Source organism: Scyliorhinus canicula, chromosome 7 (genome assembly GCF_902713615.1).
Source record: "Scyliorhinus canicula chromosome 7, sScyCan1.1, whole genome shotgun sequence".
NCBI lineage: Eukaryota > Metazoa > Chordata > Chondrichthyes > Carcharhiniformes > Scyliorhinidae > Scyliorhinus > Scyliorhinus canicula.
Window position 1 is genome coordinate 55690330 of NC_052152.1, and position 25245 is coordinate 55715574.

Sequence of the window (25245 nt, forward strand, 5' to 3'; positions counted from 1 at the left end):
CCGCATCTAATGCCACCACTATCTCCGCCTCCCCTTCCACAGCCGGCATCGTAATAACATTGAGGAGCCTTCGTACGTTTGTAGTAACAGCTGCCTTTTAATAATGCCGGCTGCAAGCAGCTTTCAAAATGGCCATGAACATGTAAAAGCAATGCGACTGCACTGCGCATGCATGCCCGCAGAGTTTTGCGCATGTGTACCGATGAGCGGGCATGCATGCGCAATGTGGCCGCATTTTTTTTTAATACGGTCACAGCCTTTAACAAATTTGGGGGAGATTTTGTTCGATTAAAATTTTACAGAAAAAAAAATGCAGAAACTGAAAATGTTTTCATCCTCTAGAAATTGGAGGTTCACTACATTTCACCTAAACATTACAAGGTAAGAGAAAATGGAGGGTCGGGCAGGTCAGCCGGTGTGGGTCGCGAAGGTCGGCCGGCGTGGGTCACGAAGGTCAAATGGTTGGTAAAAATGGGAAAATAGGTTTGAATAACACTGGTTTAGAGAACAGCACCATAAAAAGACAATAATAGTTGATTTCTACTGTGTTGCAGGTGATAAGTCGCAATGAATTGATGTTGGAGGAGACGAGGAACACCATCACAGTTCCAGCATCATTCATGCTAAGAATGTTGGCTTCACTCAATCACATTAGAACAGGTAAGAAAAAGTTCCATATTCACAGCCTGTTTGTACTACACTTTTGAAATTAGAACAGCTCCAGAACCCAGTTCAAAAATGCAACCCAAACTCCAAATCTGGTCTACGTACAAATTGCATCAATTCTGTAGTAGGTTGATTTTGGTGTCAGCAGCCTCTGCCTATATTATATCTCGATTCTATGTCTCAGAAGACATTACAGTCACATATCACAGTAATAATGCAGTCTGGGGTCATCTTATCATGTGCCCCAAACTTTATAACACAACTCCAGCAGAATCCTTCATTGAATTATACTTCCAATGAAACCATAACGTTACAGATATTCCATGGATTGCAAGTTTAGCTGGAAACACAAATGTCCCCTCCACCCAAGCAGAAACTGTTTCCGGGCTATCGGAGGCTAAGGCCAGGACATCAGCCTGCAGCCCGGCTCGTCTAATACCCCAAAGATCACCACCCGTGGGGACGGCTCCACTATAACTCCCAAAATCTCCAACATAGTCTTAAACAAGGAAGCCCAAAACTTGACCAACTTCGGACAGGACCAAAGCATATGCGAGTGGTTCGCCCATCCCCTTTGAACAATGCTTGCATCTGTCCTCCACCCCGGAAAGAATCCACTCATCCGTGCCCGAGTTACGTGCGCCCTATGCACCACTTTAAACTGAATCAAACTCAGTCTTGCACACGAGAAGGTAGAATTAATCTTATGTAAAATGTCACTCCACATCTCTCCCCCCCCCCCCCCCCCCCAGCCACCAAAAGCATAGGCCAACTCTTTCTCCCATTTTCTCTTTACTTCCTCCAGCAAAGCGCACTCTCTCGCCATCAACTGCCCATCAATATCTGATATCCTCCCTATCTCATCCTGAGATACTACCTCATCCATCAGAGAGGGGGGGTAGCAACCAAAGAAACTTAGAATTCTTTCCGAACAAAATTCCGTACCTGTAAATATTTAAACACATTCCATATTCTGAAAAGCTGTTGCCACTGGGCTCGCAGAGTACTTGGCTGGCGAGCACGGAAGAGGAGCAGTCACCAGTGCCCTCAAACTAAATCCTATACATGAAGCCTCCATCATACGCCGCCAAACCGACACCACGTCCGCTACCCACCCCCGCACTATCGATGTTTGCTGCCCAGTAATAATGCATCAAATTAGGTAATGCCAACCCCCGATTGTCTGTCTCTCTGTAGAAACGCCCTCTGTGTCCAGAGATACTTACCTGCCCACACAAAGGTGCCCTTCACGCCAATGATAACAGGAAGCCATCCCAGCTTTTCAAATCCGTCTTCACCCCCTCCACCAGATTAGCCAGGTTCAAATTATGCAACAAAGCCCAATCGTGAGCCACCCATATTCCCAAGTACCTAAAACTAGTCCTGGCCAATCGAGATGGCAATCTCCCCAGAGGGTTCACTGGAAAAACCTCACTCTTTCCCACGTTCAATCTATATGGTGAAAAGGAACCAAACTTTCTTAGCTGCTCCATTATCATTCCCACATTAGAGAGAGGGTCGTGATGTACAACAATAAGTCATCCTTGAAATATTACACCTAATGCTCCCTACCACCCCTTTCTATACTCTTTTTCACCTGGTAGGTAACCTAAGTGCAATAGCCAAAGGCTCGATCAGTAAGCAAAAAATAGCGGGGAAAGTGGACATCCTTGCCTTGTGCCCCTATATAACCGAAAGTACCCCGAACTTGATGCATTTGTTCGAACACTCACAGTGGGTGGGGGGGGGAGGCATGTGCAACTTCCATGAAATGAACATAGGCCCAAAGCCAAACCACCTCAGTACCCCTACTCAACCAGGTAATGCTTTCTCCGTGTCCATGAAGATTACCGCCAGTTCAGCCCCGGTTTAGTACGACAGCACCACATTCAGAAGTCTCTTAATGTTGGCCGACAGTTGCCTGCCAATAACAAATCCTGTCTGATCCTCGGAAATTACCGCCGCCAGGTACCCCTCCAAACAAATTGCAAACACCTTCGCCAACAGCTTTGCATTGCCATTCAATATAGATGGGTCAATATGACCCACACGCCACAGGATCTTTGTCCTTCTTCAGAATTGAGGAAATTAAAGCCTGTGCCAATGTGATCGGTAGCACAACCCAGGACAACAATCGTTAAACATATCCGACAGATGTGGCCCCAGTCCCATCGCAAATGTTTTGTAACATTTGTTCCACCGGGAATCTGTCCGGAACCGGTCGGTGCCTTCCCAGACTGCATAGATGAGATACATTTCATAATTTCCTCCAGCCCGAGCAGCGCCTCCAGCTCCTGTCCTTTTTCCCTCTCCAACACTCAAAAGACCAATCTATCCAAAAACTGTACCATTGGTGGGTCTTCCTCTGGAGGCTCAGACCTGTAGAATCCCCGGTAAAAGATCTCAAATACCCATTTAACCTTTTCTGGGTCTTCCTCCCCTGAACCTGAGCGAACTCCCGAGAGGTCGCTTGCCGCATAAGCTGGTGAGCCAATAAATAGCTGGCCATTTCCCCATACTCATAAAATGTTCCCCTCGCATGATGAAGCTGGCCAACCCCTTTCCCTGTCAACACCAACTCTAACTCCATGTGGAGCTTCTTCCTATCCGCCAACAGCTCTGCCCTTGGGGTTGTAGTGCATTGACGGTCCACCGCAAGAATAGATTTCACAAATCTCTGCCTCTCCACTGTCCCCGACTTGTCCCTGTGAGATTTAATCAAAATTAACTCCCCCTAAAAATCACCTTTCATGTGTCTCCGAATGTGGAAGGCGAGATCTACTTGTTCTTATTAAACTCCACATAGGTCCCAGGAGCAGAAGATATCCTCACACACCCTCTTATCTGCGAGCAAAACTGGATCCAGCCTCCACTGGGGTTGCTGAGCGCAACCTTCCTCCAAACACAATCCACATACTGCGGAGCATGGTCAGATATGGCAACTGCCGAATACTCCACCCCCACCACTCAGAGAGTAATAACTTAGCCACCACAAAGAAGTCAATACAGGAGTAGAACCGGCGTACATATGAAAAGAAAGAATACTCCTTCTCTCTTGGATATCTGAATCCCCAAAGATCCGCTCCCCCCAACTGTTCCATAAATACTAGTAGTTCCTTCGCCAGACCCGATATCTTGAGGGATTTAAGCTCCGATGTTTTAAGGGATTTTGGGCACGACCTATCTAGTCTGCAATCAAGCACGCAAGTAAAGCCTCGCCCCATTGACCAACTGTGTGAGTCCAGGTCAGGGATGGTCGCCAACATCCTCCGGATAAAATCTGTATCCTCCCAGTATACATTCACCAAGATCACCAGGGCACCTGCCAACACCCCACTCACTATCAATCCACCACAATATTACCCACTGAAAAAGTGAACCTCCTATTAATCAGCACCACAATCCCCCTCGTCGTCACGTCAAAGCTCAAATGGAACACCTGTCCCACCCACCCCTTCCTCCGTCTCACCTGGTCCCGAACTCTCATATACTATTAATCTTTATTATCATAAGTGGGCTTACATTAACGCTGCAATGAAGTTACTGTGAAAATCCCCTAGTCGCCACATTCCGGCACCTGTTTGGGCACACGGAGAATTCAGAATGTCCAATTCACCAGAACGTTTTTCGGGACTTGTGGGAGGAAACGGGAGAGCAACTGTAGGAAACCCATACAGACACGGGGTGAATGTGCAGACACACAGACAGTGACCCAAGCCGGGAATTGAACCATGGACCCTGGTGCAGTGAAGCAGCAGTGCTAACCACTGGCGCTGTGTCTCCTGCAAGAAAACAACAACCACCTTCAGACTTTTTAGATGGGTGAACACCCAAGATCTTTTGACTGGCCTATTTAACCCCTTTACGTTCCATGTGATAGCCTGGTTGGGACCTCCCAATCGGCCATATCCCATTCGCAAGACGGTCCGCAGGGCCTCACCTCACCCTGACTCCAGTTCCATCCAAGACAGCCGCCACCCCTTCAAAACAATTTCTCAACAAAGGAACCTTCATCAGCAGTCCATCCTCTCTTTCCCCCCCCCCCCCCCCCCACACACACACACACACACACACAGCAGGATAGGAAGGTCGACCATGGGACAGAGTTCAGGTGTGCGACCATTCCATCTAATTAAATGCCCTTCTCGCTACCAGAGAGAACCGAAGATTCTGCCCACGGTCACAAAGTTCTTCAAAGAAAATATAATCATTGCTATGACCATATTTTTGTCCTAGGCTTTCTTAGTTACATTTACATGTAAAGTTAATTAATCTGTGGAACATAATTTGAATTTTATCTTTCATGAACATGAGATAAATTAATGATTTGATCACACCCTTTGCATCACTACATACAATTATTAATTTACAGGGAAGCTGATGAATAGAGAAATTTGTCATATTGCTAATTGAAGTAAAGAAAATACTCCGTATTCTTACTGTCTATCTGGAGGCACTTTGTTAGCCACTTGAATTTTGTATACTGCTGATTTGGAAGAAAATCCATATTTTGACTGAAAATGAAGATAAGGTCAGGTTGTCATTTGCTATAGTGGATGGCCATAAACAATTCCTTCCTGTTCAGATTGGTTGTTTAATGACTCCAGGCCTATGACAAGATGTTTCACATTTGAATCCACCCCTGTAATAACTGGGCAGTTGGAAGGCACAGGGCCCAGAAACAGCGAGGTGCCATCACATCCATCAATGATTGATCATCATTCCCCATGGGCTGCCTTGGCATTAACTTATTCCTTCTGACACAGGACACATGATTTCTCTGGAAATAAAAGTTAATTGGAGCTCCTTAGCCAAACAAAGAGCTGATTTCTACCAGCTCTTCCTGTCTGCCTGTGTCATTGTATTACAGACACCATAGAAAAGGACTTGTGGAGATTCAATTGTTAGATTAACTAAATTTGTATTATGGACTCTGGTCCAGGTTTGGGAGTTAGTGAAGTATCTTTATCTTTTCATTTTATATCTGAGGAGTTGAGGTAGGTGCTCCATAATATAAAATATGTTATTAACTTTGCCACTAAATGTTTCTTCCAAAACTTCAGATCTGTATTTCGTAGCCTAAATTGTATGGTTTAATATTTTATCTGAAAACTTGCAACAGCACAAAAGGCTTTAAACCATTTTCAGTCAAGTGAAGCATGGACTGTTTCTATTCCATTTTTCCTATGTGCAGATAAGTAAGTAAGAATGGGGCGTCAACTCAGTCTTGGGGAAAATCAGCCATTTGGTCTCATTCTTCAATTATTTTTCAGCTTTGTCTTGTTGCAGTTCGCATTCTCAAACTCCCAGAACAGAGCTAAATTATCTTTTACTTGAAGTAGTTGTGGCTTCGAATATTTTTACACAGAGGAATAAGTGTTCTAGTACTTTTTGCTAATGGTCAGTTAAAAATGTAAATATCACCACAGTTCCTGAGGACCATAGAGTGAACATTGTTTTTTCAGTGCATTGATTGAGTAGATATGCATATTTAAATCAATTCTGATCTGGAGATAGTTCAAAAAAATTACATTGTTAATATTTGGTACCATCTGTTGCACAGATCGATTGGAAGGTGACCGATCCGAAGGCTCTGGTCAAGAGAATGAAGATGATGAATAATTGTTTGTCTGGCTTCAAGAACAAAAAAGCATCAAGAAATTTGTATAACAAAAAAATTCAGTATATTTTCCCTACAAAGCCTTAGTGTTATTTTAGTTCCTTTTTTCTGGAAAAATACTTTAATATGAAAATTTCTTGGTGCAGAATGTGTGCATGAATTAAGATGAGGAAGGTGGGAAAGAATAAGTAAGTTACTTTTAATTATTATGTTTTGTGGATGAGATGCTTGGAGGTTTCAAGTGCAATATATTCTCTAGTGTGCAAATGTACGTGCTTGGATCAGTGTTATGAGCGTAGAGATTTAATAAACACTAGAAAAGGAGGGTAAAGATGAAATCTTTCTAAACCTGCTGTTATGCATGTACACTGAGGGGAAAAATTCATTAAAACTTCTGGTTATTTAAAACAAAAAATCTGTTTTATTACTAAGCACAGATTCATAAAACCATTGCAATATTGTAGGGTTGGAAAGCTTATAGCTGTTTTTTTTCCCCCTCCCGATCCAGGATGATCAACCATTGTTATTTGTTGGACTTCAAGTCAATTGGCTAAAAGTTCTAAATAGTATCACACAAACTTTGCTAGTTATTGACCAGATTTGGCGCGAGGAGAAACTGACTGAAGAAGTGCTTCGCTTCATGTCATGATTGACATCCTTCTTCCAACTTTAATAATTGAAGGTCTCACCTGGAGAGTATAGCACAGCCAAGTGATTATTTCCTTCATTGCTAGTTTCTTAAAAACTTCCATTATATCATTCAATAGTCAGCACTGTTCTAACAAAAACATACATTGTTTTCTTTGTATTTCTTCCTACTGGACAGTATTTTAGTGAATCTGTGGTACACCCCTTCGGAAAGCCTCACAGTCCTTCCTATACTCTGGAGTTGAGTGATGCATTCAGTCATGTGCGAGCTGGGGGGTGGGTGTGGGATAGGGGGTGATCCCTATGCCAAATGGGAGATGAGCTCTTGGCAATGCTTTTCAAATAGTTACGTAGGTGGTACATATATAACATTAGTGTGCCATTTGGCTCAAGCAGTCCACATGGGCCCCTCCACAAACACAAATATTGCCTTTAACTCATTTTGCTTCTTTCACCAATCTAATGAAAGCATGAGTGAGGAATTCCACTATGCCGCAATAACATATATTTACATCCCTTTATTCTAAATTATTGGAAGCAGTCTACTTCTAGCTTCCTTCTCCCACCCTTTCCTGATTTTAAAACTTCTATCATGTGTTTTTCTAATGAAAAAAAACATAATCAAGTTTTTCTTTGTATTATCTCAAACCAGATAGTATCCGATTGAATCGGTGTTCTAACCTTTAGAAAACCTCAATGTGCCCTTCCTATAATGTGGAATCCAATGTTGCACGCTGTAGGTTAAGGTTTTGCACAAACTATAATACCTCTAGGTTTTTATACTGTATAACTTCTGGCAAAATCTGGAATTATATTAGCTGCATTTAATGTCTTGTGTGCCTGTAATCTGAATTCCCTTGACAGTATGAAGCCAAATTTCATATTACTTTACAAATATCATCTCATACTTACTGACATTAAATGCCAGCTGCCAAACATAGAACATACAGTGCAGAAGGAGGTCATTAGTCCCATCGAGTCTGCACTGACCCACTTAAGCCCTCACTTCCACCCTATCCCCATAACCCAATCTAACCTTTTTTGGTAACTAAGGGCAATTATCATGGCCAATCCACCTAACCTGCACGTCTTTGGACCGTGGCAGGAAACCGGAGCACCCAGAGGAAACAGACACGGGGAGAACGTACAGACTCTGCACAGACAGTGACCCAGCGGGGAATCTAACCTGGGACCCTGGCGCTGTGAAGCCACAGTGCTATACACATGTGCTACCGTGCTGCCAAGTTTTAGATATGTTTTGCTTTGCGATCATCAGCAAATTTGACACCACCCTCGGTCTAAATTATTTATTTCCACTTCTAGCTTCTCAACTGAAACATATGGGCACTACGTGCAAGGTTTTGTGGTTAGCAGTGAGTAGTAAAATTCCCTAGGTGGCCTTTCTGTCTGCAATTTATGTGGGGGGAGGGGCTGCCTGCCTGCCCTACTTGAGGCCCTTGGGGCTGGTGGGAGAAGTTGAGGAGCAGGGAGGACATCCAGCAGATCAGCCTGTGCTGTGTGTGTTGGGGGGCGGGGGGGGAGGAGAGAAAGATAAGGATCATTTTTACCTCCCTCCCTCTTTCCACATGCCTCTATGCTGCCTGTCCCTTGCAGTTGATTTCCACCAACACCTTTCCATCAAGACCACCAACCCCTCCTCAGCACTTCCAGGGGCCCTTCTGCAGAGCTGCCAACCAATCAGATTAGCCACCCATTCTCAGAGGTGGGACTGCTGCCTGAGTGAGGGGTGGAAGTTGTTTCTAGCCAATTGATGCTCTTTGGAGCATTAAATGGCTATGGGGCTGCTGTGATCTGCAGGGATGCAATTCCCCGCCAACTCTTCAAGTGACGGGCAGCGAACTCTGCCATCCAAAAAATCTTGCCCCATATTAGATTGTCACTGCAGGAGATTGCTAGTAGGATATTAAATATGTCAAACTGGTGTGTGTAAATAAAAAGTTAGACATCATTGTAACTTTTTCCAGTTTATTTCAGTATAAAACATAGTAATGACAAAAAATCTGTTAACTGACTAAAATTTAATATTTTTGTTTTAAGTACATAACGTAGTTGTCTAAACACGAAAAAAGCACATGGCTTAGAAACAAGTAAACACTTGATTGTGAGCAACTGCAAAATAGTATATTTACTACTTTGAATGGTATAATTATAATGCTGAGCTATATATAGTATTAGTTTGGCTTGTGTTCCATTCCTATTAGTTCTCACACATTCCATATGCATCCAAAAATATTTGTCATAAAAAAATCAATAAGGTTTCAAATACAGAGAGGGTGTAGAACCCTGACTAGCAACGGGTTGAAGCAGAGCTTTCTTTTGTAGTCTGTCACCGTGTAGCTGAAAGTTATGAAATACTGCTGTTCATTTTGAAAAGTAACAAATTGACTTTTTCTCTGCAGTTCATTGTCCTTTCCTCATCACTGCTACACCCCCCTCCCCCATAATGTTTGCTTTGAACACATTTCAATTTATACTCCAGATGTAAGAATCACCCAGTTTTCCATTAGCCACTTATAACCTTTGTGGAAGACCTGCTGATTATGGCAGCAGAGCAATGTGCCCTTTCTCACCACCACGAGTGCAGGCACAGACTTGTTCTTAAAAAACAGCTGCCACTGAAGGAAGGAACAACATTTAACGATTTTTGCTTTCTAGAGTTAGTAATCGCAGGTTTCTTCCTCTTGCAAGCTTTTCTTTTTATGTATTTAATTCTGTATGTTAAACCAAATTATGGAAATAACTACTTTTGGATGTGCATGGATGTCAAAGCTGTAAACTCGTTTCTTTGGCTTCTCCCACTTGCCATTAAATCTTTCTACTGACTAAATTACTCTCCCATCATTTTATACATCAATATTTGAACAATTTTACAAATTAAAGCATAGTAACAGACACTTTAAGCCTCAGACATCCCAACACGGTGAATGTCGTGTGTCCTTACTATGTTGCAAGTATGTTTCAATCCTCAAGCACTATCTTCCTCTGTGCCATCATTAAAAATTCCTTCATCAATACTCTCCAGCCTCAATCTCTGACCTGCAGAAATTTTGTTTCCTTTGCTGGTACCTCCAGGTACAGTTTTAATAATAGTAAACAAATCTCCAGGTAAACCGCTCTCTCCAAAAAGGCTCATTTTGGCATCTGTCTCAATAGCTTTGGCCAAGCTGGCAGCAAAATTATCCAGAGTTTTGTGAACATCTGCTTTAATTTGTAGAACTGAAGACTGATCAACTTCCTCTGCAAAGGAACAAGATTGAATTAAAAGCATTTTTACCCCAGTATAATCTCAAAGCATTTGTTTTTACTTCTTGCTAATTTTCTTTTCCCTATCTGATGCATGAATTCCTTGCTATAGGTTGTTCCCACATCCTGCTGGTTGAAATTATTTTGTTTTGTTCTTCAAACTTACCTGAGAATCTATTGTGGTCGACAAAGACCTGAATAATGGGCTAACCACGGTATAGTTTTCCCCAAGTGTCACAAAAGCTTTTCACAGTTCTCAATCAAAACAATAATTTAACCATTCATGGTAAGTCCTGTTATATCCCGGCATCAGCACAGGCTGAGAAGGGACAAACAAACAATCCTTCAGTTGTCTTAGTCGTGACTACCCCACCCCAGCCCCACACACAATCCAAGATCAATCCATTCATAAGATTGCAATTAAATACAAACTATCAATTGTTCAGCACTCCTAATGTGTTCTTAAAAAGGCAGTGCTAAGCAAAAATGAAAATCACATTTCTGCAAGAAAACATGTAATACAGGTGGGACACCAATAGGATGCCTTCATCCTAACTGATTCGAAAATCTTCCTCCAGCTCACAGCTTCCCTCCCCCAACCTCCCACTCTTTGCTTCCCTCTGCGCCATCCCAGCTTGCCAACCCTTGCCCTCCCTTCCTGATCCTCTCGCTCACTGCTTTCTATGACCCACCCTGCTCACCCCACCTCTCGCTGCCCATCTCCTGAGCTTTTGAGGGCTTGGGAAATGAGCAGGAGGATTGGGGAGGGGTGGCGTGTTCAGGAGGACTTGGGTGAGGGAAGTGGCAGGTAACAGATTGTTTTTAAAAGACTGAGCATGCGGAGTAACCAGGTTAAATTGAAAATGGAGGTGGCGCTATTCAGGGAGTGACCCTCATTTACAAATCACGCTAAAATGAAATGTGCCATTAGAATGAGCTTTAATTGGGGCTACCAGTACTCAGTTCAATATTTCTTGCACATCAGCCATGCTCTTGATCAAAAGAAAATTCAATGGTTGCTAACTTCACAAAGGAAATCCTCACATGATTCAAACAGCCATCCAAGCACATCACAGCCACATCCAACTGTGTTCTCAAATGGGAATGGCAGGACAAGTATGGATTCTTAACATGTCATGTTGCATGCTAGAGTTTGGAAGCAATAAGGTGTGTACATGAGGGAAGGGTTTCCAAGGTCTGGGTGTAACGTGAAGAAATATAGCAGGGATGTGTCCATCAGTGGCAGCTTTCAATCCCTTTGCAATAGTAACAGTGGTACGATAACCCTTCCCCACATTACAACACTTTACAACCAAGTAAGTACTTAATTGCCTGAGATTATGAATAAGTCTTTGTCTACTGTTGGGAGCTTGGCTGGCCTTTTGCTCTTGCCTAATAACCCCATCCTATCTTCATAAAAGACGAGCCAGAGCTCCCAACTGTAAAGAAAGACAAAGCGCTTTACAACCAATTAAGTTTTTAAAGTGTAGTCACTGTTGTAACGAGGTTAAGGATTATCATATCACTGCTATTACTGCAATGGAATTGCAGGCTGCCAACATTTATAAACATAGCAAGGAAAGTTGGAGGTAGTGTTCGAGCATCCCTTCGAATGGAATTTAGTTTTTCTTCGAAGTAATGATTCTAGAAGAACACGGTTTAAAAACACTCAAAGTTGTTGACCAAGTTAAATCCCGTACCGAACCCACAACCAGAAATGCAGAATTTCTTCATCAAAATGAAGTCAGTGGGAGGGGACTCGATCATTAAGGTAGAAATGTTGGAGAAAGACATAACATTGAGAGGGGCAGTCTGTGGAAGGAGAGGAGGAGTAGATAGAGGTTCATGGAAGATAGATGGTCAAATACAGTACATTAGTAGTCTGAGGCTCCAAAGGAAATCAACCAAATAAAGAACCATTAATACAAAATAATATACACCAATTTTCCACATACTTGTATAGGTTTTATTTAAATTTTAATGGGAATGAACCCAATTAATGCTTGCTTAGAATATGCATTTTGTTTTAGTTTTCAAGAACTATTCTATTAATAGCTATAACAAACTATCGCTAAGCACATGCTATACAAATTCTCCTTGCTGCATAATAATCAGAAAATAATCTAAATGAAAACAAGAAAAATACATAAAGGAAATGCATTAAGTACCGCTCTGGAAATTTTATTAAATCACAATTACCTAAAATTCAATTGATGAACTATTTAATTGCGCAAAAATATACATAAATTCAAAGCGCCTTTATAAATACCTTGTGGTTCTGGGAGTTCATCAATTGGCACAGAACTCCGCCTTCGATTTGAACAATAGTTATGAGAATAATGAGTTCCATCTGAATTGAAATCTTCCAAGAGCATCACATCAGTGCCTAAAATAGGTTTTAAATAAGTAAGAACAGACACAGAATACCAGAACGATCCTTTCCACAAACCAAGTTCTATTAATAATTTATCCAGTAAATTGGGGCTCCTTCAGCTAGAAGGATTCCACATGCAGCAATGAAATTAGTAGTTAATTTGCTGGTTGCTGAAGAATGTTCACTAGAACTTGTGGTAAAATAAGATTTTCCAACCAAATTACTGCAACAGACAGGTAGGATCTAAATTTAGCACATCAAAGAGATTGTATTCTGAAATTGCAGCACTCCCTCTTGCCAGCCTAGATTAAATGTGGTTTTCTTGAAGGAGGACTGGACGCAAAACCTTATGGCTTAGAGTGCACCACAAATCATGGGCTGTTTTTTGATGTGAGCCTCCGTGGAACTAGAGTGACACTGCATTGATAATGCCTCAAGTAAAAACCCAGTATGCAAGCTCATTTTCATAAGGAATGCCATTAAAGGGATGAATGAATGTTTGGTCTCTTTATTCTGCATCAAATGTAGTCTGTATTAACTGTGTGAAAAGCCAAGGAACGCTAACGGGAAATAAAGGGAAAGGAGTGTAATCGGTAAAATGAAACAGGGTGTCCGGTGATTTCCTACGAAAAGGCGAAGGGGGGTACAAAAAAAAAATAAGATGGAACACACCACCTACTTTCCGTCTGGTAGAATAAAAAAAGGATGAAACCTGTACTAAGAAAACAGCATTTAAAATGCCAAATTCAAGAGACTGTATTCTTCAGTAACAATTTGCTGGCTCGTGCCTCAAGTACCTGCAAACCCAGTTAGTTGTGACCCTGCATGGCCCTGGAGCGTTTTCTGTGACGCTTTCCAGGCTATGCAGGTGGATAGCTGAAGCTTTATTAATTAGAAATCACACAGCTATATTAAAATTCATACAAAAAAAATCCCTGCTACAATTTCATGTAAGGTAACGCAAATGATAAAGTATATAATGTATGCATTGTTACATTAACAAATGGTTATGGTAGTTTGACAATTTTTAGTAGTGCTCATAATTTCTGCAATACAATAACTTGTATTTAGAGAGCACTTTACACATAAAACAAAAAGACACCACAAGAGCATTCTAAAGCAAAGATTTGACAGAGCCACACATGGCAATATTAGGACATGTGACCAAAAGCTTGGTCAACTTCAAGGGGGAAAGCGAGATAAAGAGGCAGAGGGGTTTAGGGAAGGAATTCAAGGGCCACCATTGGCAGGGTGCTGAAAATCAGGGATGCTCGAGGGGTCTGAATTAGAAGAGCACAGATCTCTGAGGATTGAGAGGCTGGAGTAGATTACAGGGATAGGCAGAGTGAGGCCATGGAGAAATTTGAAAACTTTAAAATTGAGTTTTAAAACTAGATTTCCACATTGCCAAGAGGAGTGTCAATTGCAAATAGCAGAAACAATTACCCGAGTCCTGAGAAAAGCTGAATCCAGTATCTCCAGTACTACTGCTGTGTCCTAGTGATTGACCACCAGCCATCATGGCTGTGAGATGAGGAGACAATCCCAAATCTGTGTAAAGAGTAAATAGAATGTAATGTTCCATTTATTTATTCCATACAGGTGCATGAAGGGGTTTTAAAAATCAAACATTTGGTTTATGCACTCAGTCAAACTCAAATTTTATTCTTTCCTAAAAATACTTGGGACCGTTATTTGTACAGAAATTCTTTGCAAAACATGGAAGTGAATCATCACTTGCATATTTTTGCAAGGCTGGAGATTAAGACCTTAGCAACGCACCATAGCAACTGCATCCTGAGCTATAGGGAATGGCATCACTCCACCTCCACAGAATTCTTATGTCCGTTATTAGTTATTTCAATGGTTTGTATTTCTTAGCACTTTCTTAATCGTGAATAATGGAAAGATTGATTAGGGTTTACAGACCAGCAATGCAGTTGTTAAAACAACACCGGAGTCAGGTAACCCATTCTGAAAACCATGCACTGCCCAATGGCCGAGCAGCAAATACGTGTTGTGTAGTACTCAACCATTATTTGGAGTTAAGTGATTTGTGCCCTGAGGAGAACTGCTTTTCTTGGAGGTCAGCTGTTAATTGCATGGAGGGCAGCTAATTAGCAGCCAAGGGAGTTGAAATGGAGGGAACTGAGCAAACGTGGGCCAGATTTAAGTGCACCACAGCAGCCATTACTGTGACTGGTGCTTAACTTCGAGGGGGGGGGGTGCATAGGGGGGAGTGCGCGGGGAGGGGGTGGTGGGAAGGGGGAGGGGGTGGTGGGAAGGGGGAGGGGGTGGTGGGAAGGGGGAGGGGGTGCTGGGAAGGGGGAGGTGCTGGGGAGGGGGAGGGCGGGTTGCTGGGAAGGGGAAGGGGGGGTGCTGGGAAGGGGACAGGGGGTTGGGGGTGCTGGGAAGGGGACAGGGGGTTGGGGGTGCTGGGAAGGGGAAACCCAAAATTCCTACCTACCCCCAATAATCTTTCATCCCCTTGTTAATCAAGAATCTATCTAGCTCTGCCTTCAAAATATTCAAAGGCTCTGCACCACCTCTGAGGAACAGTATTACAGATACGACCCTCACGGGAAATATTTCTCCTCATCTGTCTTATATGAGTGACCACTTAATTTTAAACAGTGACCCCTTCCTTTGACATTTTGTTTCTCTCCCAGTACCCCTTTAAAAGGGTTGTTAATTTGTTTAGTCTATTTTATGTTACCGATTTACCTAAGAGTATAAAGAGTCAGCCCCACATTCCTGGGGCTGGATCCTCCGTTTCTGCGGCTAAGTGCCGACGCTGGCGTGGGAACCGTGGTTTTTCACGACCGGCAAATCATGTGCGGCCCGGGAACCGGCCATTCTTGGCATGGGGGGATGGGAGTATCAGTAGGTGCCGGTGCTAGTCCCTCAGGTGAGGTGGCTAGCACCGGCACCTACTGATACTCCCGCCCCCGATGCCAAGAATGGCCGGTTCCTGGGCCGCGCATGTGCACGGCTGATGACCTGCAGCGGTTGTGCCATACAACATGGCGCCGATTGTGCGCAGACCCAACCCACCATCTGCGACCCCATATCCCCCCCCCCCCCCCCCCCCCCCCGGGCCAGTGGCACAGATCCTGGCCGAGTATTGCGACACTGGATACAGTCCGGAGCCGCCACGCCTGGTTCACGATTTGTGTGACCACATGTGGTCCGTGCCGTCAGGAACTCAGCCCATCGGGGGGGGGGGGGGGGGGGGGGCAAGTGGGCCAGCCAGAGGCGCCAATGGCATTGCAAGTGCGCGCGGCGCACATCACGATGACACCATTTCAGAGGGGGCGGAGCATGGCTGACTGGCGTCAAACTGCCGCCGGCCCCGATTCCGGCGTCGGAGCCCATTCTCTGCCCGATCCCCGAACACTATTTCGGAGTTGGGAAATGGATTATCCTGCCCCTGATCTTTGGTCACCCAGTGCACAAGAAGGAGGACCTATTCATAGGCTTACTCCTGGGCCTGGCCAAGATGGCTATTAACAGGTCCATGCAATAAGGGAAATAATCTAATCATGCAATAATCTCGTGAAACTGTCTTCCGCAGCCACGTTCATGACCCTGGAGAGGGAGCACGTGGTGTCCACTGGCACGCATGAGGCCATCCATGACTTGTGGGGACCATGGAAGCTCGAGTGCATTATCAACCCCAGAAGTTATAATTTGAGAGGGTTCCTTTGAAAGTTCTTTTAATTACAGTGCCCCTTAAGGGGTCAGTCATTTAGTTAACTTGTTAATTTGTTCAACAGTAGTCAAAGAGTATAAAGAAGGTCAGCTGGGACACTGTGTTGGGAGTTAGGAGGCAGTTATCTATAATGCTGCATCCTGTGACTAAACCTACTTACAAGGAAAAAGATATGTGGCTCATTTTGTACTTCACCACTGGGCTTGGGTCCATATAACACCTTTGTGTTCTGCACCTTCCCTCTCCACCACATCCTGCACCTCTTCCTCTGATAAGCTGCATCATTCCAGGGCCTCACCACACCGCTTTGGAGGACTAGTTAAGGGCAACACATCAGACCACCAAATATTTGTGAGATGCTTGCAGATTGTGTACTGCAAGGTGCCACCTGACCAGTCCAGACACCAGAACCCCACCTTTAACAGCCTGATTGCCTGCTTGATGGTGGTCCTTGCCTCTGTGGCTTCATCCTGTTGTCCCATAAAGGACAGAGTAGCCTCTTCAAGGGATAATGTCCCCGAGAATCTATAGAATGGAATGAAGAGCTGGGGAAGCCTAAATACCAACGGATGAAGACTCATGCCAGCTGCCTGGAAAGTGAACGCACACAGGAAGCTCAAGTTGTTGATACAGACCAGTTGGATATTGAGGGGGTGGAATCCGTCACTGGCTCTCACTTGGTCCCTTGAAGGCTGGCACAAGATGTAATTGATGATGCCCTGCACCTGGGGAGATCCAGTGATGGTAGTGAAACCCTTTGTGTCTGCAGAACCTGTTTGCCTTGAAATATTTTTATTTAAACATTTTTATTTTGAGAATACCCAATTGTTTTTTTTCCAATTAAGGGGCAATTCAGCATTGCCAATCCACCTACCCTGCACATCTTTTGGGTTATGGGGGCAAAACCCACACAAACACAGGGAGAATGTGCAAACTCCACACAGACAGTGATCCAGAGCCTGGGACCTCGGCTCCGTGAGGCAGCAGTGCTAACCACTGCGCCACAGTGCTGCCCCATTTGCCTTGAAATTAATGCACTGTGCATCTCTTACGTAAATGACACCAGTAACCTGTGAGATCCTGGAACACTACCAAACTCTGCACCCGGTTCTTGAAAGGACTCAGTGAAATTCAAGATCGCAGTGACCATGGCCAGGCATGGTGAACAGAGCTCCAAGGTGTGATGTCTTCCATCATCACAAGGGGATGAAGAACATCTGTCTGGAGAGGTGTATTCCTGGGCACTGATTCAGCAACATCTCAAGGTAGCTCCATCTTTACTTTTTTTTTAAATTATTTCACGGGACATGGGCGCTGCTGGCTTGGCCACCATTTATGTTGCTCATCTCTCATGGCGCTTGAGAATCCCAGTACCCATCCCGAATTGCCCTGGCTGGCAGATCCTCTGCTGAAGGTACAGCCGCTATTGGCTTCCTGCCCCTCATTCCACTCCTCTACCCTCTCCCTCTCTATGGAAGATGGTGATCCTCATTGCCATAAGACCCAATATCTGAGAGTTGTAATTCCATTACAATCTATTACCAACTCTTCCCAACGCCCCCCCCCCCCCCCCCCCCCCCCCAATGCTCCCAAGCCCATGGTGCCAGAAAGGTGACTGCACAAGCACTTACATGAACATTCTACCCACAACCTGTGCACACCTGATGGCACCCATGTGCCAAAGGCTGAGTGCCCTTCTCAGTTGTGCACTGGCTTATGAGCCCACCATGGTATGGCAATGGCCAGCCCACCACGGTGTTGCCACCTCCACATACCTGGTCTGCCCTTGAATTAGTGTGCAACCGTGCACCAAAATCCCAAACCATCCCACCATGAGCTCTCAATGCACCCCTTAACTTCTTTAATTGGCCTTATTTGCAAATCAGGTGGTTTTCCAGGTTCAGCCACCTTCCCCAGTCCTGATGAAATTTTCCGATGGCAGGAAAGGCAATGGGAAACTGACAAACTGGCCAACGGCACCCTTTCAAATGCACATTTTGCCTCCACCCTCTCCGTTTCCACCTCCCCATGAGTTCACGCAATCTAGACATAAGGTGGATTATCTGTTCTGACAGTGCTGCCCTTACTTCAATGAGGGAATACACCCTCATCTGGTCTCCTACCTTCTTTCCTCTTCCCCGAGCAGAGGGGATTAGAGTAGGGGGGCAAAAGAAAAACATGCATCGGTTCACATTGTGAGGCTATGCACCGAGAGTTCTACTGTGCAGCACTGCCTGAATCATGGTGTTTACAGCAGTACATCTGTCAAATAGGTAAACACAATTTATCCACATGACGTCAAGCTGCTGGAATCACCCACTGGTTCGGGACCAATCGCGGAGGAATTACCAACAGGTGGGAGCGAAGATCCATTGGGCTCTTCTGACTAAAGAAAGATTGTTGAATATGAATATCAGATTCCATTCACAGTTTCCCCACAGATGAATGCAAACTCTAACACTAGAATAGGTTAATAAGAGGGTTCAGAGAGCAATCAATCTCATGAATAAGAATTAAAATTTTATAAACCACTGCAGCTGAAACATGCCTCTGCCGATCTATTTTGGCATGTCACTGTAAAAGCATGACAACATCACCAGCCTGCAATGAGCACAAATATCATACTCCCTGCTAAAAAAGAAAAATCTCACAGCAATTTCTACATATAGTCGGTCAGAACATAAGCAAATTGTCACCCTCTCAGCTCCCTCTCCCGACAATCCCCTTCCAAGCAGCATTAACATTCCTCTTAGCTGCAAGCCAAGATGACAACACACTGCAGCAGGATTTCTCCCGATTAATTTTAAGGATGTTATTTATTCCACTCGGCTTTTTAATAACCTCAGAGCGATCGACATGCTGGGAACAAGCAGGCTCTATTTAAGAAGGTCTACATAATATAAAATTTCAGAAACCTATTTATTAATGTTCATTGTATCTAGATCAAGGTAAACAGGTGGCTGTTCAATTTCAGCTGCAAGAAAACCCACGTGAAACTGGCAAAACAGACTCTTGTAGACTGTGATGGAAACAATGTCTTATTTACATGAGATACAAAACAGTTTAAACTCTTCAAATCTGACAGCCCTAGTTATTCCCCAGTATCAATGCCCAGCAAAAATATGTTTAACATGGCAAGTATGAAAAAGCAAAAGGCAATAAAACACATTTATTCATGATGCAGACATCACAGCAAGAAGCATTACCCACTCCTTTTTCCTAGGTTACCTGTGATGCGATTGGAGATGCTGAATAATCTGGATGTTCTCTGGCGTTGAATAAATGAATCCCTGTAGTATCTGTCACCAAAGCACATCCCCAGCAGCTCTCTGCGCACTGTTTTATTCCACAGTCCATAGATAATAGGATGACAAATTGCACTAGTAAAGGATAGCCATATTACCAGTGTCTCCACTCCTGGAGACACAGTGCCTTTCCCGTGAAGTGCTTCTATACTAATCACTAACATGTAGGGGCCCCATGTGACAACAAAAGCACCAATCACAATCAATATAGTTGTCAAGGCTTTGCACTGATTGGCTGAATAAACAATGTTATTGATGTTGTTCTTTCTGCTCCCTGATGAAGAGGTAGAAGTGTTGGAATTTTTTCTTCCATCCTTAACGGATTCTTCTTGCACGACTATAATAGTTCCACAGTGGATTTTCCGAGCTTTGAGCCTGGCCACACGGAATATAAAACCATAGCAAATCACCATGGCTAAAAATGGCAACAGTGCACACCAAATCTGCCAAAAGGCAGTGTAACTTAGTTCTTTGTACCATGCAGCTATGCATATCCACTTGAATTGGTCAAACTCAAATGCAGACCAGCCAAAGAGAGGAGGAAGACATCCAATTAGCGAGTGCAGCCATATATACGCAATCACAACAACAGCACGATTTCCAGTTATTTTCATAGGATATACCATTGGGTAAACAACAGCATAGTACCTGTATAGAAAAAAGGGACAAGAAATTTTCAGCCATACTCAATAACTCAAATCACAAATCTTTGCTATTTGCACAGAACGCCCCCAACAAACATACTAAAATCTAACAATTACAGCATGTTTGAACTAAAGTTAATGAGATAGTAACAAGTGAAACTCAATATCACAATTTCAATTTAGTTTACAGGTATTTAATTTTAAATCGGGTTTATAATATTACAGTAACTTCATTGCAGTGTTAATGTATACCTACTTGTGACAATAAAGATTGTTATTATTTCATAGAATTTACAGTGCAGAAGGAGGCCATTCGGCCCATCGAGTCTGCACTGGCTCTTGGAAAGAGCACCCTACCCAAGGTCAATACCTCCACCCCACCCGCATCCCCATAACCCAGCAACCCCACCCAACACTAAGGGCAATTTTGAACACTAAGGACAATTTAGCATGGCCAAACCACCTAACCTGCACATCTTTGGACTGTGGGAGGAAACCGGAGCACCCGGAGGAAACCCACGCACACACGGGGAGGATGTGCAGACTCCGCACAGACAGTGACCCAAGCCGGAATCGAACCTGGGACCCTGGAGCTGTGAAGCGATTGTGCTATCCACAATGCTACCGTGCTGCCCTATTATAATAATAATAATAATAAAAATCTTTATTAGTGTCACAAGTAAGCTAACATTAACACGGCAATTAAGTTACTGTGAAAATCCCATAGTCGCCACACTCCGGCGCCTTTTCAGGTACACTGAGGGAGAATTCAGAATGTCCAATTCACCTAACAAGCACGGCTTTCGGGACTTCTCTGAGGAAACCGGAGCACCCGGAGGAAACCCTGGCAGACACGGGGAGAACGTGCAGACCCCTCACAGACAGTGACCCAAGCCAGGAATCGAACGCAGGTCTCTAGAGCTGTGAAGGAACAGGGCTAACCACAGGAAAAGTTGTGGTCATGAAACATTTACAAAATATGCAGATAATTCTATTTAAAACTAAATGTTGTGAAAATGGAGAAGCACTGCACTGAGACATCCTGGTCTGGAGTTTACAGGATTTTTGATAACCAAATGTCAATCTACGCAGTCCCTACTTCTCTGAATCTGGTTGCAACTTCAGGATTTAGCGCAAGCACAGATTAGCACAGGTATCCTGAGGTTGTATACGATGTCATTCACTACTCTGCTAGAGGCTGCACTGTGGACCCTGAGAGCTGACAATCAGTAAAATCAATGAATCTGGTAGCACGACCACTTCACTACTCGCATATCACAGTTAGAAACCCCAGATAAAGCTGTAACTGGATTTTTAAACTATGATGTCGATATTAACTACCATTGAACAGCCGTCTTGGTCCAGAAAAAAATTATTTTTATTTGCATAGTGTTATTAAATGTTGCCATTATCAGCAATTTTTAGATTGCATTAAACTAGATTTTTTTTTAAATTAAAATGAATGTTTGCTCATGATACCTTAACCCCTGTGTATGTTAATCTTTACTTGGCTCTCTCAATTTTAAAAAAATTATTTGATTTTAGTGAATTTCATTTACAGGCTACCCGTGAACATTCCTAAATGTGATTAGCTGTTTGGACAGCTTGCTGACATCATTGCAGCTCCATGCCAGGAATCCTCACTCACAACCGTGACAATCAATTGTACATAAAGATAATGCTCTTGCCATCGAGATCGCTCAATCTCTCATAGCAGCTTTCTTCAAAGTCAGCAGAGGTTGCCTTACTTTGCCAGTGACCGCAAATTTCAGGCCATAGCATTTTACCACTAACCAGCAACATAGCATGAACCAAATAAGTGTTTTGCTGGTATTAGCATCGGAAATCAGATGTGAACTAAAACTAACTCCCTGCTTTTGTAAAAGTCCTTCCTGTTGTTTTCTTATGGTCCCATTTCCTTTAGGTTGTTATATTATTTTGGTCCGTGTACCTATAAGAGGAATGTACCTTTAAGCAAAAGACTCAAAGTTGAAGCAGCCTGCTTGTCAGGACCCTGTGTTCCCAGGTTTTGTTTTTGGGGAGAAGAAGTCAGACTCCTCAGCACAGAGCGCATCTTAGGAACCAGGTTTGGAGGGAGTAGGATTGATTGGTTGGCTGGCAACTGGTGGGTTGGCGAGGGACATTGTTCTGCCTGACAACGGTCAGTGATAGGTTCCTGTGAGGTGCTTTCTGAAAGAACTGGGCAGAAACGTTTAGATCTTAAAAGTGAAAGACCATAAGAAATAGGAACAGGAGTAGGCCTTCAAGCCTGCTCCACCATTCAATAGGTTGATCCGATATTCCTCATGTCCACTTTCCTGCCCTTTCTCCGCTACCCCGATTCCTTTACTGATCAATAATCTATCTGTCTCAGCCTTAAATACATACAAGGACTCTACCCCCACAGCTCTCTGTGGTAAACACTCACAACCCTCTGAAAGAAGACCTGCTCACCTCAATCTTAAATTGGCACGGCTTTATTCTGAGGCAATGCCCTCTGGTCCTAGACTCTCCCATGAGGGGAAACATCCTTTCAGCATTTACCCTATCAGCCCCTTAAGAATCCTTTATGTTTCATTCTTCTAAATTTCAATGAGTGGAGTCCCAAACTATTTAACCTTTGCCCATAAGACAATCCCACCATACCAGGGACTATCCTAGTGAATATTCTCTGAACCGCCTCCAATGAAATATCTTTCCTTAAAAAAAAGAGGGCCAAAAATGCTCACAGTACTCCAGATGTGGTCTCATCAGTACCTTGCATAGTTGCAACAGGACTTTCCTACTCTTATACTCCAACTCCCTTGAAAGAAGGGCCAACTTTCCATTAGCCTTGCTGCACCTGTGTGCTAGGTTCCTGGGTTTTGTGCACAACTACCCCCAAGTCCCTTTGTGTTACAGCTTTCTGCAGTTTTTCTCCATTTAAATAAATCTCTGTTCTTTTGTTCTCCCTTCCAAAATGGACTTCATATTTTCCCATATTACACTCAAGTTGTCAGCTTTTTGCACACTTCTTAAGCTATCAATATCTCCTTGCAAAATGTTGGTTTCTCTCTCACAACTTGCCTTTCCACCTATTTTTGCATCGTCTGAAAATTTGGCTACAGTACATTTGCTTCCTTCCTCCAAGTCATTTTTATAAATTGTAAACAGTTGCAGTCCCAACACTTATCCCTCTGGAACCTCACTGGCTACAGGTTGCCAACCTGAAAAAGAACCCCTTATCCCCATTCGCTGTTTCCTGCCCATTAGCCAAGTCTCTAACCATGCCAATATACTATCTTCAATACCATGGGCTCTTATTACTTAAACTTTTGTGAGGTACCTTGTCAAAACACCTTCTGGAAGTCCAAATACAACACATCTACTAGTTCCCCTCCACCCAAAAAATTCCAATAAATTAGTCAGACCAGGGGCGGCATTCTCCCCTACCCGGCGTGACGGAGGGTCCCCGAGTAGGGGAGTGGCGCCAACCACTCAGGGGTCGGGCCTCCCCAAAGGTGGGGAGGCCCGGCAGCGGGGCTGGCCAAAAGGCTTTCGCCGGTCCGCGTATGCGCCGGCAGTGACGTCAGCGGAGTCTGAGCGGGGGGCCCCGATCGCGGGCCAGGCCACCGTGGGGGCACCCCCCAGGGTTTGATCGCCCCCCCGCCCCCCCCCCCCCCCCCCCCCCCCCCCAGGACCCCAGGGCCCGCTCGCGCCGCTGATCCCGCCGTTCCAGAGGTGGTTCAAACCTCGGCGGCGGGAGAGGCCTCCCAGCGGCGGGACTTCGGCCCATCCGGGCCGGAGAATCACCGCAGGGGCCTCTCCGATCGGAGTGGCGAGATTCCCGCCACCGCCAAATCCCGGGTGGCGGAGAATCTCTGACACGGCGGGGGCGGGATTTTCGGCGGCCCCCTTGCGATTCTCCGACCCTGCTGGGGGTCGGAGAATTTCGCCCATAATTTCCCTTTTATAAAGCCACGCTGACTCTGTTTGAATTAGGATTTACCAAATGTGCTACTATAACTTCCTTAATAATTGATTTGAACATTTTTCCAACATTAGGCTAGTCAGCCTATAATTAACCGCGTTTTGCCTTCCTTCTTTTTTGAATAAACTAGCAAATGAGTGGGGGGAGGTGTTTATGGGAAGTCAATACAGTTCCAAAAACAAGTAATAGGGCAGAGAGTAGAGAAATAGTCAGGAACCCAACTTCAGGAACTGCAGCTAATGCAAAACTACAAGAAGCATATTGGTTAAACCAGAGGAGAAAAATAATAAACAAACAAATAAAGCATCAGTGCTGAGGGACAGGTCAGGGGGTAAAGCCCAATTAACAGTTCTATATACTAATGCACGGAGTGTAAGGAATAAACTAGATCAGCTGCAGGTGCAAATGCAAAATTGAAGATTATGATGTAGTAGCTATACGGAGGATGGGAAGATGGCAGCGGGGGCGGAATAGCCTCACTGAAGTACCATCACCTAAATGGTGAGGGAGGATATAATGAGGGGAAACCATATGGGTGGAACTGAGTAACAAAGAAGGTTAAAACTGTAATGGGTATTGTGTACCTTCCCCTAGTAGCAGTTCTGAGATGTTAGATTGTATAAATGCAGAAATTAGGCAAGTGTGTACGAAAGGCAGAGGCGTATTAATGGAGGGATTTTAATTTGCACGTAGATTAGAAGAGGCAGTCAAGCAACTGTCAAGAAAAGTAGTGAATTTCTGGAATGTGTCTGGGATAATTTCTTGCAGCAAAATGTTCTAGATGCAACAATGGGACAGGCAATATTAGATTTAGTTAGGAGTAATGAGCCAAATTTAATTAACAGCCTAACTGTGCACAAACAGTTATTAAATATTATCAAATGGGGCGACACAGTGGTTAGCACAGCTGCCTCTTAACTCCAGGGTCCTGGGCTCAATTCCCGCCTCGGGTGACTGTGTGGAGTTTGCACTTTCTCCTAGTGTTCCGGTTTCCTCCCACACTCCAAAGATGTGCAGGTTAGGTGGATTGGCCATGCTAAAT

General features: G+C 44.0%; 2 protein-coding genes across 5 annotated transcripts in view; one reads left to right on the top strand and one right to left on the bottom strand.

Moving 5' to 3' along the window:
• Positions 1 to 6701, top strand: part of dcaf6 (ddb1 and cul4 associated factor 6) — a 191470-nt gene extending 184769 nt beyond the window's left edge. For all 4 annotated transcript variants that reach the window (XM_038802065.1, XM_038802067.1, XM_038802069.1 and 1 more), the window contains 2 exons: positions 555 to 660; positions 6230 to 6701. In XM_038802065.1, coding sequence (XP_038657993.1) covers positions 555 to 660; positions 6230 to 6288 — 165 coding nt within the window. In that variant the 3' untranslated portion in view covers positions 6289 to 6701. The remainder of the gene's footprint in view (positions 1 to 554; positions 661 to 6229) is intronic.
• A 2202-nt stretch (positions 6702 to 8903) lies between these two features.
• gpr161a (G protein-coupled receptor 161a) overlaps positions 8904 to 25245 on the bottom strand; it is a 38736-nt gene continuing 22394 nt past the window's right edge. Inside the window, exons 3-6 of the mRNA XM_038802070.1 lie at positions 19513 to 20237; positions 14019 to 14123; positions 12468 to 12584; positions 8904 to 10192 (exon numbers count right to left, since the gene is read on the bottom strand). Coding sequence (XP_038657998.1) covers positions 9921 to 10192; positions 12468 to 12584; positions 14019 to 14123; positions 19513 to 20237 — 1219 coding nt within the window. The 3' untranslated portion in view covers positions 8904 to 9920. The remainder of the gene's footprint in view (positions 10193 to 12467; positions 12585 to 14018; positions 14124 to 19512; positions 20238 to 25245) is intronic.